General features: G+C 42.6%; 1 protein-coding gene and 1 pseudogene across 1 annotated transcript; one reads left to right on the top strand and one right to left on the bottom strand.

Moving 5' to 3' along the window:
• Positions 1-106: 106 nt before the first annotated feature.
• On the bottom strand, positions 107-14,270 carry LOC112250795 (annotated as a pseudogene).
• Positions 14,264-19,837, top strand: LOC112250794 (protein FAM32A-like). The gene is made up of 4 exons (XM_024421234.2): positions 14,264-14,395; positions 19,117-19,258; positions 19,400-19,453; positions 19,579-19,837. Exons 1-4 carry the CDS (start codon positions 14,319-14,321, stop codon positions 19,645-19,647), a joined length of 342 nt encoding a protein of 113 aa, XP_024277002.1. The 5' UTR covers positions 14,264-14,318; the 3' UTR covers positions 19,648-19,837.
• The last annotated feature ends 241 nt before the right edge of the window (positions 19,838-20,078 follow it).

Below are 20,078 nucleotides of genomic sequence, written 5' to 3'. Positions count from 1 at the left end.
AGCCTATGTGTAAATGTCGATACATCTTAACAAAATACACCATGAGTGGTCTAATGACATTTTCTGGACCTTGTACTGTAGAGAATAAAGCAAAAACTGTTCCTAATGGTTGTATAATCAGGGCTTTATTTCTGCATGAAACACAAAAGGACGTTTGAGGGGTTATTCATATTAGCCTACATCACTGCAGTTTACAGCAAAAACAATAATTGTGTACTAACAATAATACATTTCTCATTGCACTGTGTTGTATCCTAAGACAGAGAATAATTGTATTTTCCAAAAACATAGGCCTATAACTTCAATTTGATCATCTGCTACCTAGGCTGAAGGAGTGTTGCAGCTTATAACCATGCATGTTGAATTATTCCAATAGCCTATTAAATTTACAAATGTAGTCTTTAGCCAAAATAAACAACGACCATAGCTGTCACTGGAAAAAACCATGGCGCCCGAAACATCATGATTGTGGGTTCGATTCCTGGGTGGGTGGGGGTCAAGTGGATTTGGGCCATTGCTGGGATGATTCTGGCCCTAAAATGGCAGCTTTGGCTCAGTTCAGGCTGCCAGATCTGTCCCGAATGACTCAGGCCTAGTCTGTACCGACATTCATTTCGGGCAGGATCCGGCTGCCAGACCTGGGCCAGCAGTTTTAGATCTGGCATGCCGGAATCAGGCCAGATGTGAGCCAGACGTTTTGTGCTACCCGGGAAGCCACAGTGGCAGAATAAATTCAACCACACCTTTGTTTAATCACAAAACCAGAGTGGTGAAATCCACAAAGCAAATATTGCATGTAACAGTAATTTCACCAGCAGCATGGTCAAGCAAGTTCATGTTTTCAACAGTTTACTAAACAACTACTGATTTAAAACCAGTTACCACAAGTCAGCATAAAAACAACAGGAGCACTGCCTCTGCTATTCCAGTACCATTTCAACATCATCAAATGAACAAGGCTATACATGCTTAGTTTAATACAACTGAAAACAAACTTAAAATATACCCAAAACAATTTTGTTCAATCAATGTTGCTAAATGTCATGTGGTTGTCCATGGTACAGATTTCAGTCTGTGTGTGTGTGTGTGGGTGGGCGTGATTAAGCAAAACAATTTTTTTTGGACTCACCATACTTGTAGACTAGTTGAATGCCAATGCAAACCTCCTTTCTTGCTAGCTAGTTAATGGGATCCTGCTAGGCTACATATTCAACTTCAATCATCTCAGGCCAGTGGCACAACATATCAATTTATAGTTAGATCAGAATCGCCATCACAATCATTGGCCTGTACAGAGAATTAAGTCAAAACAACAAGTCCAAATCCCCATCTCCATCCATGGCTTAGGAATGGGATGATTTAGCAAGCTAGTTACTGCAGGACATCAACACAAGCAGACCAGAAACCGACACTGAAGTTTTGTCCAAATGCTTGCTGGTATCATTCAATCAAATGCTACGGGGGCAACATGTTATACTTTTTAGGTCCAGATAGCAACAGATAAATGGGCTACACATACTGAGACAGGGGGGCGCTGTTTCCCTCGCTCCGATGATGTCTCCAGTGAGATTCAGACACTCAAATTATGAAAACACAGAGACAAAATATAATTGTATTAATATTTTGGTATTGGTCAAATATTTGGGGGAGCCTGGCTTCCCTTGGCATCCATGAGCACGCCACTGTGTAGAATAATCAAAATAATCACTTACAGAATAATCAAAGCAGTCATTTTATTCACCATTGATACACAAAATCTTGCACGAAATAAGCAGAGGTCAAAAGGTATTTAGGTGTTCTCTCTCTGACAAGTGACGAGAATAAACAAGGCCTTCATTTTTCTGAACGCGAACTTGGGACCTCTGCCGTGCTAGCACACATGACCGCCCTCCTGTAATGTCTTACCAGTCGGTGCTACGCGAAAAGCTAGCTATTCGCTGGCGCAAGTGTGGACACTTCAGGCTGAGGAGTAAGTTACACTTCATCTGACTACTAAAATATACCAAAAACGATTTAGTCCAATCAACTTAAGCTAAATAAGATGTCAGTCCATGGTACTGAGTTCTGTGTGTATGTGTAAGTAGAAAAAACATGTTGACTCACCCTACTTGTAGGGAAATGCAAATGCCATCCTACTCTTTTATGTTGCCTAAACGGTCTATGTCATACAGTACACACTTTTATAGTTTGTTGTCCTAGGCTGCCTGGCTAAAATGCTTGCTCGCTAGCCTAACTTCCTTTCGTGGGCAATGATGTGCCTGACCAGTTAATTAAACTATCTACATGTTGATCTTCCATCCTCTCAGGCCAGGGGCACAATGTATGAATTTATGGTTGGATCAGAATTCTCCCTTATAATAATTGGCCAGCACAGAGAATTAAGTAAAACCAAAAGTCCAAATCCCTGTCTCTATCCATGAAAAGGGACGATTTTAGATAGCTAGACCCTGGAGGACAACGACACAACAATTCAAGTTTGTTTCTGTCAATGACGTTTGGCTTCTGATGTGATTGGTGTCAAGCCAAATCCTAACTTTTCACACGCTTTGTATACTGCCAACAATGTTATACACTTTTTGAACAGACATAGATGGGCTACACATACTGAGACAGAAGGGAGAGACAAAAGAGAAATCCTCTTGTATGTTCACAGAGTATTACAGATGCTATCTGCAAGGTGTGAATCAAAACTCATACCCTCACATAATTCTAAAATAACATGTCTGTATGCGTAATCTTTTTCAAAGAAGCCTAGACATGGTAACATTTGAGATAAGAAATCGAAAGGCAAAAGTTGAGATGGATTCAAAATTCAGGTCTTTCTATTTGCCTTAGTTTACAGTACAAAGTCCAAGTTCTCGAGGTGATGGGTTATTCCCTTTCAGCAGAAGGATGACATGCAAGCTGAGAGTATTGACTCAGTCAAGTTACAGCTGCGCTATAGTGTCTGGTTACAGCTGCGCTATAGCAGCTGATCGCTGCCCAGGGTCCTACAGCTTCTTCCCTATGTGTAACCTGTTAAAGCGCCACATGCTCCTTCCTCAGGACCTTCCAGTATTCACAGCTATCTGGCTCCAGCTCGTGGATATTCTTAAGGGGACCCAGCTGTAACTGGAAGAGCCTGGGAGGCAGAAGCTTGGTGTCACTTAAATAGTTTATAAAGCTTTTGTGTTTATTCATTAATAAAAACACACAACGCTACATGTTTATAACAAAAGCTGATATTCATGGACATGAAGTAGAGCATTAACAGGAAGTAGAGCATTAACAGGAAGTAGAGCATTAAACAGGATATATTTATATTTTTCAAGTGAAAGCTATATCTCAAAATCCCACAAAAACATAACTGATCTCCAACTCTCTTTGTCAAGGTAGTACCACATTTGAGCACTTACCACTGGGTATTCCTTGTGTGGTTTAAGTGCAGGGTTGTCTCCTTGCTTAAAAATGTTGACTCCGACAGCATGAGAGGTGAGCTTCACAGGGTCCTTACACAACTCCGGCCCCTTCAGCACACCTTTTACAATGCCCTTGCCTTTCCCTTTGGCAGCTGGCAGAGAGAAAACAAGTTGGGATAAAAACCTGTTATGACTCATTCTACACTTCAGCATTGCTATCACTGGTCATACTATAAAACATGGAAACAATGAGTTCGAGAACATGAACAAAACTGGACTCATGATTTGTGCTCTTCTGCATTTTTGCCCAGTGTTTACGTTAAATACATCTAATTGATCCCATATCTATAGATATAAAGTCTTAAAAATCAGGTAAATTAATGAATGCAATAGATTTAACATTGGCTAAAGATCCAACTGATCCACGGAAGATACCATTTCCATCGCTATTTACACAGCCGTAACACATCTGGACAAGTGGAACACCTACAGTATGTGAACTGCATTCAATGCTGTTCATTGAATACAGTTCAGCATTCAACACTATTGTTCTCTCCAAGCTCCAACACCACCCTCTCCAACTGGATCACGGACACTCTGACAGGCAGACCAAAGGCTGTGAGGATTGACAACAACACCTCCTCCACACTGACTCTTAACACAGGGGCCCCCCAGGGGTGTCCTCTTTCCTCTGCTGTAGTCCCTGTTCACCCATGACTGTGTGGCTTTGCACGACACCAACTCCATCATCAAGTTTTCTGACGACACCACGGATGTAGCCCTGATTACCAACAACAATAAGTCAGCCTATAGGGAGGAGGTAAGTGAACTGGCATTGTGGTGTCATGACAAACACCTCTTCCTCAATGTGAGCAAAACAAAAGAGTTGATTGTTGATTTCAGAAAGCAGAGGAGGGAACATGCACCAATCCACATCAACGGGACTGCAGTAGAGACACAAGTTTTAAGATCCTCTGCGTCCACATCACTGAGGACTTGACATGGACCAACACCACCACCACTCTTGTCAAGAGGGCGCAACAGCATCTCTACTTCCTAATACGTCTGAAGAAATTTGGCATTCCGCCCCGGGTCCTCTCCAAATACTACCGCTGCAAAATCGAGAGCGTTCTGGCCGGTTGCATCACGGTCTGTTACGGGAATAGCTCCGTCCACGATTGCAAGGCCCTCCAGTGGGTGGTGAAGACGGCCAAGTAGATCACTGGGACCGTGCTCCCAGCAATCCAGGATATCTACTTGAAACGGTGCCTGAGAAAGGCACGCAGCATCATCAGGACCCCACACACCCCAGCCATGAGCTGTTATCTCCCTTACCGTCATGCAGACGGTATCGGAGAATGACGTCTGACAACAACAGGCTCTATCTTATATCTACAAGCCATCAGACTGCTGAACACTTGAACTGGACTTGACCACCTGCCCTGATTCTCCGGACCTTAGCACACACGCACGCACACACACACACACACACACACACACACATCACACCTGCTGCTACCAGACTCTTATTATTCTGCTCAATTAATACACTTGCCTCCATCTCCCCTTCCCCAATACACGTGTAAATATTGGACTATAAATTGTGCCTTCCTGTATTAGAAAATGTATTATTCTATTCTACTGTCATTTACTTTACATTCCATGTTCATATATTTTATTTGTTTATTTTTGTTGCATTGTCGAGGAGAAACCTTCAACTAAGCGTTTCGTTGGACGATGTATATCATGCGTATCCTGTACATACGACTAATACAACTTGAAACTTGATATTGTCCTGAATGCTACGTGGCAAGGCAACATTCAGATGTAATCTAAAGGTGCAGTGCCTTGAGATATACTTCATCATTTACAGAGATAATATGGACAGGCAAAGGCATACAGAGGATACAGGCAATTATTCAGTGGGTGTGGGTGAAAGAGCTATTTTGATTGCACATGAAGTCACACAGGAAGTTATGATAGGAACTGTGCATCACTGTGGACATCCTGACCATAAAGCGGCACATAGACTCCTACTAGCAAGTAGATAGCTACCTCACACTAGAGGTCTTCAGATCCACAGATCCACCTGTACCTGAATACCCGAGACCCGGTCAGGGACCCGAGTGGGTCCGGAACCAGAATTCTAAATAATGTCAGGGGTCTGGGTCGGATCTGATATGATTGTCATGGGCCTCAGGTATGTTTAATTTTGTCCAGAAGGGTCCGCACAGATCCGAACGCAACTATTGAGGTAGAGGGAGAGAGAAATTTGATCATTTATGGTGCTTCTCTTGCTTTTCACAAGTGGAGGGTGTAGCTTGTGGTTGGCCAATCATAATTCATCAAAGCAGCAACAGGCATCCAGTCAGAGCCTCACCCCGTGTGTGGCAGAAGTTAGAAAATATCTAATAAATGGAAGATGGAATTAAAATGTAAAGTTACAGGAGAAGGATAGGCTGCCTGCTGAAGGGGCACCACTCTCCCTCCTCTCACGCTTTATTAGCTCTGGTTAAAAATGTATTTTCTGCTGCTTCCCTCACTCAGATCAGACGGCTCTGGTTCCAACCAGGTCTATACGGAACGTGTCTAGTTGTCCTCTGGTTTATTTGCAATGGTTCTTTATATTAAAATATTATATTTATGCATACTGGGTCCGGGTGGGAAAGCCCAACTTTTTTGGCCCGTGAAAACCTCTACTTCAGACATTAAAGTGCTTGCAATTGCATCACAAATCACCTAGAAACCGCACCAGGCACCATGTTGGAAGACCAGTCTGGTGGAAGTCCTCCAATCGTCCACATGGCTAGGTAGCGAACAGCCATGGAAAAGGGTGAAAGGTTTAGCTAGAAGTTCCAGCTGTCAGAGAATGGAGAGTAGGCTACTCTGGATAAGGGCAGGTACCTTTGTTGGAGAACATTAGTAAAAGATTCTACGGTTCCAGTCCCTAGCGAGAAAAACTGAGGACAGAGAGATATAGCAACATAATATTCAGGGCTGTCTAATTTCAGTATAATACAGCCTGTTTCTTTTTGATGTTTTCTGTCCTCGGATACTGAGAGCTGTGACACCCTGTCTGCACATTTAAAGGTCCCAGTGAATGTCCCAAGAGAATAAGGGTACATCCTTGGATACCATGGATTACAGTGCATTTGGAAAGTATTCAGACTTCTTGACTTTTTCCACACTACAGCCTTATTTAAAAATGTATTACAATTGTTTCCCCCCCCACCATCGACCTACACACAATACCCCATAAAGACTAAGCAAAAACAGTTTTTTAGAAAATGTATTACAAATAAAACTGAAATATCACATTTACATAAGTATTCAGACCCTTTACTCAGTACTTTGTTGAACACCTTTGGCAGCGATTACAGTCTCAAGTCTTCTTGGGTATGACGCTAAGCACACCTGTATTTGGGGAGTTTCTTCCATTCTTCTCTGCAGCTTCCTCTCAAGCTCGGTCAGGTTGGATGGGAAGCGTCGCTGCACAGTTATTTTCAGGTCTCTCCAGAGATGTTCGATCGGGTTCAAGTCTGGGCTCTGGCTGGGCCACTCAAGGACATTCAGAGACTTGTCCCGAAGTCACTCCTGCGTTGTCTTGGCTGTGTGCTAGGGTCGTTGTCATGTTGGAAGGTGAACCTTGCCCTCACTGCCTTCTGGATAGCCTCTGAGCGCTCTGGAGCAGGTTTTCGTCAAGGATCTCTCTCTACCTTGCTCAGTTCATCTTTCCCTCAACCCTGACTAGTCTCCCAGTCCCTGACACTGAAAAACATCCACACAGCATGATGCTGCCACCACCATGCTTCACAGCAGGGATGGTGCCAGTTTTCCTCCAGATGTGTCGCTTGGCATTCAGGCAAAAGAGTTTCCTTACCAAGGCCCTTCTCCCCCGGTAGCTCAGTTTGGCCTTCTATGTGTGCCTTTCCAAATCATGTCCAATCAATTGCATTTAGCACATGTGGACACCAATCAAGTTGTAGAAACATCTCAAGGATGATCAATGGAAACAGGATGCATCTGAGCTCAATTTGGAGTCTCATAGCAAAGGGTCTGAATACTTATGTAAATGAAATTTCATACATACATACATACATACATACATACATACATACATACATACATACATACATACATACATACATACATACATACATACATACATACATACATACATACATACATACATACATACATACATACATATACACACACAGTAGGGCAAAAAAGCATTTAGTCAGCCACCAATTGTGCAAGTTCTCCCACTTAAAAAGATGAGAGGCCTGTAATTTTCATCATAGGTACACTTCAACTATGACAGACAAAATGAGAAGAAAAAAATCCAGAAAATCACATTGTAGGATTTTTAATGAATTTATTTGCAAATTATGGTGGAAAATAAGTATTTGGTCAATAACAAAAGTTTATCTCAATACTTTGTTATATACCCTTTGTTGGCAATGACAGAGGTCAAACGTTTTCTGTAAGTCTTCATAAGGTTTTCACACACTGTTGCTGGTATTTTGGCCCATTCCTCCATGCAGATCTCCTCTAGAGCAGTGATGTTTTGGGGCTGTTGCTGGGCACCACGGACTTTCAACTCCCTTCAAAGATTTTCTATGGGGTTGAGATCTGGAGACTGGCTAGGCCACTCCAGGACCTTGAAATGCTTCTTACAAAGCCATAAAAAAGCCAGACTATGGTTTGCAACTGCACATGCGGACAAAGATCGTACTTTTTGGAGAAATGTCGCCTGGTCTGATGAAACAAAAATAGAACTGTTTGGCCATAGTGACCATCGTTATGTTTGGAGGAAAAAGGGGGAGGCTTGCAAGCCGGAGAACACCATCCCAACCGTGAAGCACGGGGGTGGCAGCATCATGTTGTGGGGGTGCTTTGCTGCAGGAGGGACTGGTGCACTTCACAAAATAGATGGCATCATGAGGTAGGAAAATTATGTGGATATATTGAAGCAACATCTCAAGACATCAGTTAAAGCTTGGTCGCAAAAAGTTCTTCCAAATGGACAATGACCCAAAGCATACTTCCAAAGTTGTGGCAAAATGGCTTAAGGACAACAAAGTCAAGGTATTGGAGTGGCCATCACAAAGCCCTGACCTCAATCCTATAGACAATTTGTGGGCAGAACTAAAAAGGTGTGTGTGAGCAAGGAGGACTACAAACCTGACTCAGTTACACCAGCTCTGTCAGGAGGATTGGGTCAAAATTCACCCAACTTGTGGGAAGCTTGTAGAAGGCTACCCGAAACATTTCACCCAAGTTAAACCATTTAAAGGCAATGCTACCAAATACTAATTGAGTGTATGTGAACTTCTGACCCATTGGGAATGTGATGAAAGAAATAAAAGCTGAAATAAATAATTCTCTCTACTATTATCCTGACTATCCTACCGATCCTCGACTTCGGCGATGTCATCTACAAAATTGCTTCCAACACTCTACTCAGCAAACTGGATGCAGTTTATCACAGTGCCATCCGTTTTGTCACTAAAGCACCTTATACCACCCACCACTGCGACTTGTATGCCCTAGTCGGCTGGCCCTCGCTACATATTCGTCGCCAGACCCACTGGCTCCAGGTCATCTACAAGTCCATGCTAGGTAAAGCTCCGCCTTATCTCAGTTCACTGGTCACGATGGCAACACCCATCCGTAGCACGCGCTCCAGCAGGTGTATCTCACTGATCATCCCTAAAGCCAACACCTCATTTGGCCACCTTTCGTTCCATTTCTCTGCTGCCTGTGACTGGAACGAATTGCAAAAATCGCTGAAGTTGGAGACTTTTATCTCCCTCACCAACTTCAAACATCTGCTATCTGAGCAGCTAACCGATCGCTGCAGCTGTACAATAGTCTATCGGTAAATAGCCCACCCATTTTTACCTACCTCATCCCCATACTGTTTTTATTTATTTACTTTTCTGCTCTTTTGCACACCAATATCTCTACCTGTACATGACCATCTGATCATTTATTACTCCGGTGTTAATCTGCAAAATTGTAATTATTTGCCTACCTCCTCATGCCTTTTGCACACAATGTATATAGACTCCCCTTTTTTTCCTACTGTGTTATTGACTTGTTAATTGTGTACTCCATGTGTAACTCTGTGTTGTCTGTTCACACTGCTATGCTTTATCTTGGCCAGGTCGCAGTTGCAAATGAGAACTTGTTCTCAACTAGCCTACCTGGTTAAATAAAGGTGAAATGAAATTTTAAATAAAAAATAAAAAAAGTTATTTTGTTCACCTGACCTAGAATTCCTTACAATCAAATGCAGACTGCATTATCTTCCAAGAGAATTCTCTTAGATTATAGTCACAGCCATGTATAACCCCCCCAAGCAGATTTTAACAACGCTAACCTAAGATCATTACTCCCTAAATTCTTTCAGCATATTGAATGCACAACACGAGCTGGCATAATTCTGGATCATTGCTACTCGAACTTCCGTGATGCATACAAAGCCCTCCCACACCCTGCCTTCGGCAACGCTGACCATGAATCCATTTTGTTGCACCCAGCCTACAGACAGAAACTAAAACAGGAAACGCCCATGCTCAGGTCAATACAACGCTGGTCTGACCAATCGGATTCCACGCTTCGATAACGCGGACTGGGATATGTTCTGGATAGCCTCAGACAACAACATTGACGTATACGCTGACTCGGTGAGCGAGTTTATTAGCAAGTTCATCGGAGATGTCTCATACCCGCTGTGACTATTAAAACCTTCCCTAACCAGAAACTGAAAGCGCGAACCACCACTTTTAATCATGGCAAGGCAACCGGAAACATGACCGAATACAAACAATCCAGCTATTCCCTTCGCAAGGCAATCAAACAAGCGTCAGTATAGAGACAAAGTAGAGTCGCAATTCAATGGCTCAAACACAAGACGTATGTGGCATGGTCTACAGTCAATCACGGATTACAAAAAGAAAACCAGCCCTGTCGTGGACATCGACGTCGTGCTCCCAGACAAATTAAACAACTTCTTTGCTCGCTTTGAGGACAATACAGTGCCACTGACATGGCCCAAAGCCTGTGGGCTCTCCTTCTCCATGGCCAACGTGAGCAAAACATTTAAACGTGTTAACCCTCGCAAGGCTGCCGGCCCGGATGGCATCCCTAGCCGCGTACCCTGGGTCTCGACCCCGCCCTGTGCAACTGGGTCCTGGACTTTGATGGGCCGCCCCCAGGTGGTGAAGGTAGGAAACAACATCTCCACCCCGCTGATCCTCAAAACTGGGGGCCCACAACGTTGCGTTCTCAGCTCTCTCCTGTACTCCCTGTTCACCCATGACTGCATGACCATGCACGCTTCCAACTCAATCATCAAATTGGCAGTGGTAGGCCTGATTACCAACAATGACGAGATGGCCTACAGGGACTATTCACTGCCCTTGGAGTTTGATGTCAGGAAAATAACCTCTCACTCAACGTCAACAAAACATCCACATCGACAGGACAGTAGTGGAGAAGGTGGAAAGTTAAGTTCCTCGGTGTACACATCACGGACAAACTGAAATGGTCCACCCACACAGGCAGCGTGGTGAAGAAGGCGAAACAGCGCCTCTTCAACCTCAGGAGACTGAAGAAATTTGGCTTGTCATCTAAAACACTAAAACTTTTACAGATGCACAATCGAGAGCATCCTGTCTGGCTGTATCACCGCCTGGAACGGCAATTGTACCGCCCTCAACCGCAAGGCTCTCCAGAGGGTAGTGCGGTCTGCACAACGCATCACTGGGGGCAAACTACCTGCCCTCCAGGACACCCACAGCACCCGATGTCACAGGAAAGCCAAAAAGATCATCAAGGACAACAACCACCCGAGCCACTGCCTGTTCGCCCCTCTATCATCCAGAAGGTGAGGTCAGTACAGGTGCATCAAAGCTGGGACTGAGAGACAGAAGCTGTTTTTCAATCTCAAGGTCATCAGACTGTTAAACAGCCATCACTAACATAGAGAGGTTGCTGCCAACATACAGACTCAAATCTCTGACCACTTAAATAAATGGACTTAATAAAAAGGTATCACTAGTCACTTTAAATAACGCCACTTTAATAGTGTTTACATATCCTACATTACTCATCTCATATGTATATACTGTATTCTATACCATCTATTGCATCTTGCCTATGCCGCATGCCATTGCTCATCCATATATTTGTATGTACATTTCCTATTCATCCCTTTACATTGTGTGTATAAGGCAGTTGTTGTGAATCTGTTAAGATTATTTGTTAGATATTAGTGCAGTCGGAACTAGAAGCACAAGCATTTCGCTACACTCGCATTAACATCTGCTAACCATGTGTATGTGACCAATAAAATGTTATTTGATTTTTTGCCATCTGCCTGGTACAGTTGAAACCACGATTCATCCATGAAGAGCACACTCCAGCGTGCCAGTGGCCATCGAAGGTGAGCATTTGCCCACTTAAGTCACTTACTACGTCAAACTGCAGTCAGGTCAAGACCCTGGTGAGGACGACAAGCACACAGATGAGCTTCCCTGAGATGGTTTCGGACAAGTTATGCAGAAATTCTTCGGTGGTGAAAACCCACAGTTTCATCAGCTGTTCCGGTGGCTCGTCTCAGACCTGGCCACATGTGAAGAAACCGAATGTGGAGGTCCTGGGCTGGCGTGGTAACACATGGTCTGCGGTTGTGAGGCCGTTTGGACGTACTGCCAAATTGTCTAAAACGACGTTGGAGGCGGCTTATGGTAGAGTAATTAACATTAATTTATCTGGCAACAGCTCTGGTGGACATTCCTGCAGTCATGCCAATTGCACACTGCCACAAAACTTGAGATATCTGTGGCATTATGTTGTCTTGACAAAACTGCACATTATAGAGTGGCCTTTTATTGTCCCCAGCACAAGGTGCCCTTGTGTAATGATCATGCTGTTTAATTAGCTTCTTGATATGCCACACCTGTCAGGTGGATGGATTATCTGGGCAAAGGAGAAATGCTCACTGACAGGGATGTAAACAAATTTCTGCACAACATTTGAGAGAAATAAGCTTTTTGTGCGCATGGAACATTTCTGGGATCATTTCAGCTCATGAAACCAACAATACGTTTATATTTTTGTTCACTGTAGTTTTAGGCAGTATTTTCATACAGCTTGGGGTAGCCACTCAGCTATTTTCATTAGAATAAATGCGGTGGTCTTCCAACATGGTCACTAGGAGGCGTCATATGTCAACTGCTAGAATGTAGGCTTACCCTGGTGTGACGTGTAACTCTCTCTTGGACAAGGTGACTTGTATCAATATACTCAGCTCGATTACTCTCAGATTCAAAAATGCTAATTAGCATCAAAGTAGACATCATGCAAGACTACAAATTCCTGCAAGCTCCTGCACGTCATCACTAGCTGACACCTTTGCTAACAGGCATTATGTCAATTTAAAACTTGCACAAGACAGTTTAAAGAATTGTAAATTTCAAGAAATTTAGCAAATTTCTTCATGACTAAATTTAGATAGTTAATCCAGAGATTTCCACCTTTGCCTCGATTTGGCAGTCTCATCCAGATCATCATGACATTTGAAGTTCTTTATGATAGCCATATTACCAGCTAATTAGCATTTCATGCTGAGGGGGTAAATACAGGCAAATATATTGATTGATAAGTCATCTTGTCCTAGAGAGATTTACATGGTTAGCAAAACCTCTTGCCAGGATAAGCCTACACAAAACACAGCCCTTATTTGAAGTGTTTCTAATATCCTTATGGGGAAAATGAATGGTGGAAAAATGATTGGAACCATTTTCTTGTTTGACTGCTAGGTTTTATGGGTATTATGACTCATTCTGTGGTACTCTATTGCAGGGTTTCCCTAAGTTGGTACAGAAACATGCTGAAAAGCTTCTGTGTTGTTCAATGTATATGTAACCAGGTCAAAAATCTGGCTATTTATCACAGGAAATGTGGGGACCCAGAGTCCAAGTAGGCTTTGACAACATGTAAACTATGTTTCGTCTCCAAGGTTTGTTTAAAAAAAAAAATTACATTTGCACAATGAGCACTTGCTGTCTCAAATACGTTGTTACACTTATTGTAGCACAAGCACACTTGTTGTTACACTAGCTAGCACATTTTTTCCATATTAGCATTGCCATGAAATCAGTGAAAACAAGACATGGTATTATCGAATAAATGTTCCATGAAACCCCGACTTCTCCTTACATGGTTCCTTTCGAAACGCCCAGTCCTTTCGACACCCCCACTTTTCATGAGAGATGACATATCAGTAGGTGGGAGCATAGAGACCCTGGGAGATGACGTAGCAGCTGGACCCTTTTGAACTATCTGGCCATCCAGAATCACAACAACACACAGGCTTCTGCCCCATTGAAGCGTGCACATCGTTTTCGTGACGTTGTCAGCTAAACCATCTATGTTAACTACTCATATTGTAATCATATAAATAACTTTTGCTCACCGTGCCTGCTATTTATCTGTAACTGTGTATTGTTCATTACTCAGTTATATTTTCTAATGGAGCAAACGTTAGCTAGATTAAATTATACATTTTATAGAAGCAATTTAACGTTACTTACCAACTTTCTTTGCGTATCCACATGTCGGAATTTTATACAACAGGTTACTCATACAAAACCACACGGGTGTATTGGTCACAAGGCATTTCATTGTCATTGTAGAGCAGAATAAACCGTACCCTGCCATCCTTTCGTGAAGCGTTGAGGATTGGCTAACACAACAGGCCACTGCGCATGTGTTTTGACGTTCATAATCGCCACCTGCTGGAATGAACGCACAGTACTCTGCCAAAGGTGGCAACAGAGTACCATTCATGAAACTCATTTGCGTAACAGCGAGAGAGGAAGAACGAAATCTACATCAACAACAAATATGTCGGACCAATACGCAACCGTCCAGAAAGGTTCCCTGAAACTGAAAGGAATAGGCGTTGTTTCCGCCGGTAAAAAGTATGTATTTCATGTTATTATTACTTATAAGTCAATGTGTTATTAAAATTGTCCACACCGTAGTATGTTTAAAATGGAGTAAAGGAGCAAAGTAGCTAGCTCTCTGTCCCTATAAACCAGCTAATACAGCTAGAATAATGAGCCAGATATTTCACCAGATTTAAAAATGTGAAGCATCCGGTTGGCGTTTCCACTCACTACCAAATATGGTGATGAGAGGAAGCTCAGTGGCCGGAAGTAGGAGTGAGATTAATTTTGTCCGACATTACTGTACATTTTCTCATCGATGAAACATCTCCATGCAGTTTTCTGTTTCCAAAACTAGAATATTTCACAGAGTGGACTGTGTTTTGTAGACTTTACAATTTGCAAAAGTTTATTTTTATTTTTTTGCCAGCTAACCATCTTGCTAACTTTTGGTCCTGGTCAGTTCCTGGATGGGAGACCAGATGCTGCTGGAAGTGGTGTTGGAGGGCCAGTAGGAGTAGGAGGCACTCTTTCCTCTGGTCTAAAAAAATATCCCAATGCCCCAGGGCAGTGATTGGGGACACTGCCCTGTGTAGGGTGCCGTCTTTCGGATGGGACGTTAAACGGGTGTCCTGACTCTCTGAGATCATTACAGATCCCATGGCACTTATCGTAAGAGTAGGGGTGTTAACCCCGGTGTCCTGGCTAAATTCCCAATCTGGCCCTCAAACCATCACGGTCACCTAATAATCCCCTGTTTACAATTGGCTCATTCATCCCACTCCTCTCCCCTGTAACTATTCCCCAGGTCGTTGCTGCAAATGAGAATGTGTTCTCAGTCAACTTACCTGGTAAAATAACGGATACATTTTATTTATTTTTAAACTATCAAACATGGTAACAACAGCTAAATCATATTTTGTTCACTGTAAATAGTTACATAGTGTTAGCCTTCTCAAATGTATGTATCTTTTAAGTGCACCGGCCATCAGTCCATCAGCACCGTTCTTTACCCTACCTGCCTCAAGCTATCTCCTGGCCCCTTACACTAAGTCTGAATTTGTCCGGCTAGGTGACCTAAACCACCTGACCAAGTCCTAAAGCAATGAGCTCCCTAAATCTTTGCCAGATTATTACCAATCCCACAAGGTATGACTCCAAAAAAAAAAAGGCTAATGTCCTTGATGTTATCCTCACAAATTATCCTGATGGGTATCTGTCTGGTGTTTTCTGTAATGACCTTCGTGATTACTATTTTACAGCCTGTGTTCGTAATGCCTGCTCAGTGAAATGGCCTGTCCTGATTTGTCATGGGTCAGATGGTTTAGACCCTTTCTTTAAGGTTGCTGCCCCTATCATCGCCAAGCCTCTCTCCAACCTTTTTTAAATCTGTCTCTCCTTTCTGGGGAGGTTCCCATTGCTTGGAAGGCAGCCATGGTTTGTCCTTTAAATAAAGGGGGAGATCAAGCTGATCCTAACTGTTATAGGCCTGTTTCTATTTTTCCGTGTTTATCAAAAGTGTTGGAAGAACTTGTCAATAATCAACTGACTGGCTTTCTTGATGTCTAGTATTCTCTCTGGTATGCAATCTGGTTTCCACTCAGGTTATGTATGTGTCACTGCAACCTTAAAGGTTCTAAATTATGTCACCATTGCCCTTGATTTTAAGCAATGTTGTGCTGCTATTTTTATTGACTTGGCCAAAGCTTTTGATTACGGCAGACCATTCCATTCTTGTGGGCCGGCTAAAGAGTATTGGTGTCTCTGAGGGGTCTTTGGGCTGGTTTGCTAACTACCTCTCTCAAAGAGTGCAGTGTTTTTCCAAGTCAAATGTGCTGTCTCAGCTACTGCCTGTCACCAAGGGAGTACCCCAAGGCTCAATCCTAGGCCCCACGCTCTTCTCAATTTACATCAACATCATAGCTCTGGCAGTAGGAAGCTCTCTCGACCATTTATATGCAGATGATAGTCTTATACTCAGCTGGCCCCTCGCTGGATTTTGTGTTAAATGTTCTACAACAAAGCTTTCCCTTAACCTTGTTCTGAACACCTCTAAAACAAAGGTCATGTGGTTTGGTAAAAATAATGCCCCTCCCCTCACAGGTGTGATTACTACCTCTGAGGGTTTAGAGCTTGAGGTAGTCACCTCATACAAGTACTTGGGAGTATTGCTTGATGGTACACTGTCCTTCTCCCAACACATACAGTGGGGGAAAAAAGTATTTAGTCAGCCACCAATTGTGCAAGTTCTCCCACTTAAAAAGATGAGAGGCCTGTAATTTTCATCATAGGTACACTTCAACTATGACAGACAAAATGAGAAGAAAAATCCAGAAAATCATATTGTAGGATTTTTAATGAATTTATTTGCAAATTATGGTGGAAAATGAGAATTTGGTCTAACAAAAGTTTATATACCCGTTGTTGGCAATGACAGAGGTCAAACGTTTTCTGTAAGTCTTCACAAGGTTTTCACACACTATTGCTGGTATTTTGGCCCATTCCTCCATGCAGATCTCCTCTAGAGCAGTGATGTTTGGGGGCTGTTGCTGGGCAACACGGACGTTCAACTCCCTCCAAAGATTTTCTATGGGCTTGAGATCTGGAGACTGGCTAGACCACTCCAGGACCTTGAAATGCTTCTTACGAAGCCACTCCTTCATTGCCCGGGCGGTGTGTTTGGGATCATTGTCATGCTGAAAGACCCAGCCACGTTTCATCTTAATTGCCCTTGCTGATGGAAGGAGGTTTTCACTCAAAATCTCACGATACATGGCCCCATTCATTCTTTCCTTTACACGGATCAGTCGTCCTGGTCCCTTTGCAGAAAAACAGCCCCAAAGCATGATGTTTCCACCCCCATGCTTCACAGTAGGTATGGTTTTCTTAGGATGCAACTCATCATTCTTTGTCCTCCAAACACGACGAGTTGAGTTTTTACCAAAAAGTTATATTTCCGATTCATCTGACCATATGACACTCTCCCAATCTTCTTTTGGATCATCCAAATGCTCTCTAGCAAACTTCAGACGGGCCTGGACATGTACTGGCTTAAGCAGGGGGACACGTCTGGCACTGCAGGATTTGAGTCCCTGGCGGCGTAGTGTGTTACTGATGGTAGGCTTTGTTACTTTGGTCCCAGCTCTCTGCAGGTCATTCACTAGGTCCCCCCGTGTGGTTCTGGGATTTTTGCTCACCGTTCTTGTGATCATTTTGACCACACGGGGTGAGATCTTGCGTTGAGCCCCAGATCGAGGGAGATTATCAGTGGTCTTGTATGTCTTCCATTTCCTAATAATTGCTTCCACAGTTGATTTCTTCAAACCAAGCTGCTTGTCTATTGCAGATTCAGTCTTCCCAGCCTGGTGCAGGTCTACAATTTTGTTTCTGGTGTCCTTTGACAGCTCTTTGGTCTTGGCCATAGGGGAGTTTGGAGTGCGACTGTTTGAGGTTGTGGACAGGCGTCTTTTATACTGATAACAAGTTCAAACAGGTGCCATTAATACAGGTAACGAGTGGAGGACAGAGGAGCCTCTTAAAGAAGAAGTTACAGGTCTGTGAGAGCCAGAAATCTTGCTTGTTTGTAGGTGACCAAATACTTATTTTCCACCATAATTTGCAAATAATATCATTAAAAATCCTACAATGTGATTTTCTGTATTTTTTTTCTTCTAATTTTGTCTGTCGTAGTTGAAGTGTACCTATGATGAAAATGACAGGCCTCTCTCATCTTTTTAAGTGGGAGAACTTGCACAATTGGTGGCGGACTAAATACTTTTTTGCCCCACTGTATCAAAGCTGCAGGCTAAAATTAGATCTAGACTTGGTTTCCTCTATCGTAATCGCTCCTCTTTCACCCCAGCTAGATGCTAGATTACGGAGACATAATTTATAGGTCGGCAGGTAAGGGTGCTTTCGAGCGGCTAGATGTTCTTAACCTATTGGCCATCAGATTTGCCACCAATGCTCCTTATAGGACACATCACTGGACTCTATACTCCTCTGTAAACTGGTCATCTCTGTATACCTGTCGCAAGACCCACTGGTTGATGCTTATTTATAAAACCCTCTTAGGCCTACTCCGTCCTATCTGCGATATCTACTGCAGCCCTCATCCGACATACAACACCCGTTCTGCAAGTCACATTCTGTTAAATGTCCCCAAAGCACAGACATCCCTGGGTCGCTCCTCTTTTCAGTTTGCTGCAGCTAGCGACTGGAATGAGCTACAACAAACACTCAAACTGGACAGTTTTATCTCAATCTCTTCATTCAAAGACTCTATCGTGGACACTCTTACTGACAGTTGTGGCTGCTTTGCTTGATGTATTGTGGTCTCTACCTTCTTGCCCTTTGTGCTGTTGTCTGTACCCAATAATGTTTGTACCATGTTGTGTTGCTACCATGCTGTGTTGTCATGTGTTGCTGCCTTGCTATGTTGTTGTTTTAGGTCTCTCTTTTATGTAGTGTTGTGTTTTCTCTCTTGTCGTGATGTGTGTTTTGTCCTATATTTATATATTTTTAATCCCAACCCCAGTCCCCGCAGGAGGCCTTTTGGTAGGCCGTCATTGTAATTAAGAATTTTTTTCTCAACTGACTTGCCTAGTTAAATAAAATAAATAAAAGTAAACAAACATATAAGCCTAATCTAGTATTTCCCTCAAAGCTCTAGCTGTTGTAGGCTAGCTATGTAGCAGGCTAGCTAACTCCTCACTAACAACCCTTCATCTGTTGGCATTATTTTACTATTTTAGAAAGAAGAAGAACAAAGAGAAGAAGCATCGTTTGGAGCAGAAAATGAATACAAATAAAAATGAAGAGGAGGAAACCAAGAGTGGATACATTGACAAAAGAACACCAGCTCAAATGGCTTTTGTCAAGATGCAAGAGAAGAGGGTAATAATCATTGTCCTAAATGTATTGTCCTACTGATGTTCTAGCACTGAAATAGAGACAATGTTAGTCATGGGATAAAAGTACCTACTTCCTGTTTCAAATACCAATATTCACACCCAATTTTTTAAATGTTTATTTCAGCAAATGGAGAGAATTTTGAACAAAGCAGAAAAAACTCACAAGCGGAGAGTTGAGGTAAGACCATATTATTTGAAAACATCTGCATGAATTTACTGTAATTCAGAAAATACACTTGGAGATTTGAGTTCTACAAACCCCTGGAATTTACAATAAACAAAGGTATTTTTGTTGTATTGCAGGATTTCAACCATCACCTGGACACCCTGACAGAACATTACGATATTCCTAAAGTCAGCTGGACCAAATGAAGAGGAATCCTGGACCATTTTCATTTTAGAATATGCTTTAGAAAAATATTTTTTTTGCCCATTCTGTGTCATTTGTTGTACATTAGTCATTTTATGTGGTAATTGGTGTGACTATATTTTGGTTCCATACATATAATTATACTAGATTAGACATGCTGTGATGTGTATTTAATTAAACTGAGTTACTTTTCCTTGTCTGGAATTTCACTAATTTATTCACCCTACATTTTTTACATTGGTATTGGTTGTGTGTAGTTCATTGCTGTCAAGATTGAAACGGGAAACGACAGGTGGCATTTTCCAGGCCCAATTGCAGAGCCTTCTATTGTAAAGTAGAGGGCTGAGCTGTGGTCTCTTGTAACACCACATGCGTACAGTGTAGTCACTCAATATATTAATTACAATTAGCATAACTTGTAATCTAAAAAAAT

This window comes from Oncorhynchus tshawytscha, linkage group LG05, assembly GCF_018296145.1.
Source record: "Oncorhynchus tshawytscha isolate Ot180627B linkage group LG05, Otsh_v2.0, whole genome shotgun sequence".
In the NCBI taxonomy this organism is placed as follows: domain Eukaryota; kingdom Metazoa; phylum Chordata; class Actinopteri; order Salmoniformes; family Salmonidae; genus Oncorhynchus; species Oncorhynchus tshawytscha.
Note: the sequence above shows the minus strand (reverse complement) of the source record. Positions and strands in the feature narration are given on the sequence as shown.

Coding starts and splice junctions, on each gene's coding strand:
- LOC112250794 (XM_024421234.2), top strand. CDS start 14,319: ATGTCGGACCAATACGCAACCGTCCAGAAAGGTTCCCTGAAACTGAAA. Junction 14,396..19,116: donor GTTGTTTCCGCCGGTAAAAA/GTATGTATTTCA, acceptor TTACTATTTTAG/AAAGAAGAAGAACAAAGAGA. Junction 19,454..19,578: donor CTCACAAGCGGAGAGTTGAG/GTAAGACCATAT, acceptor GTTGTATTGCAG/GATTTCAACCATCACCTGGA.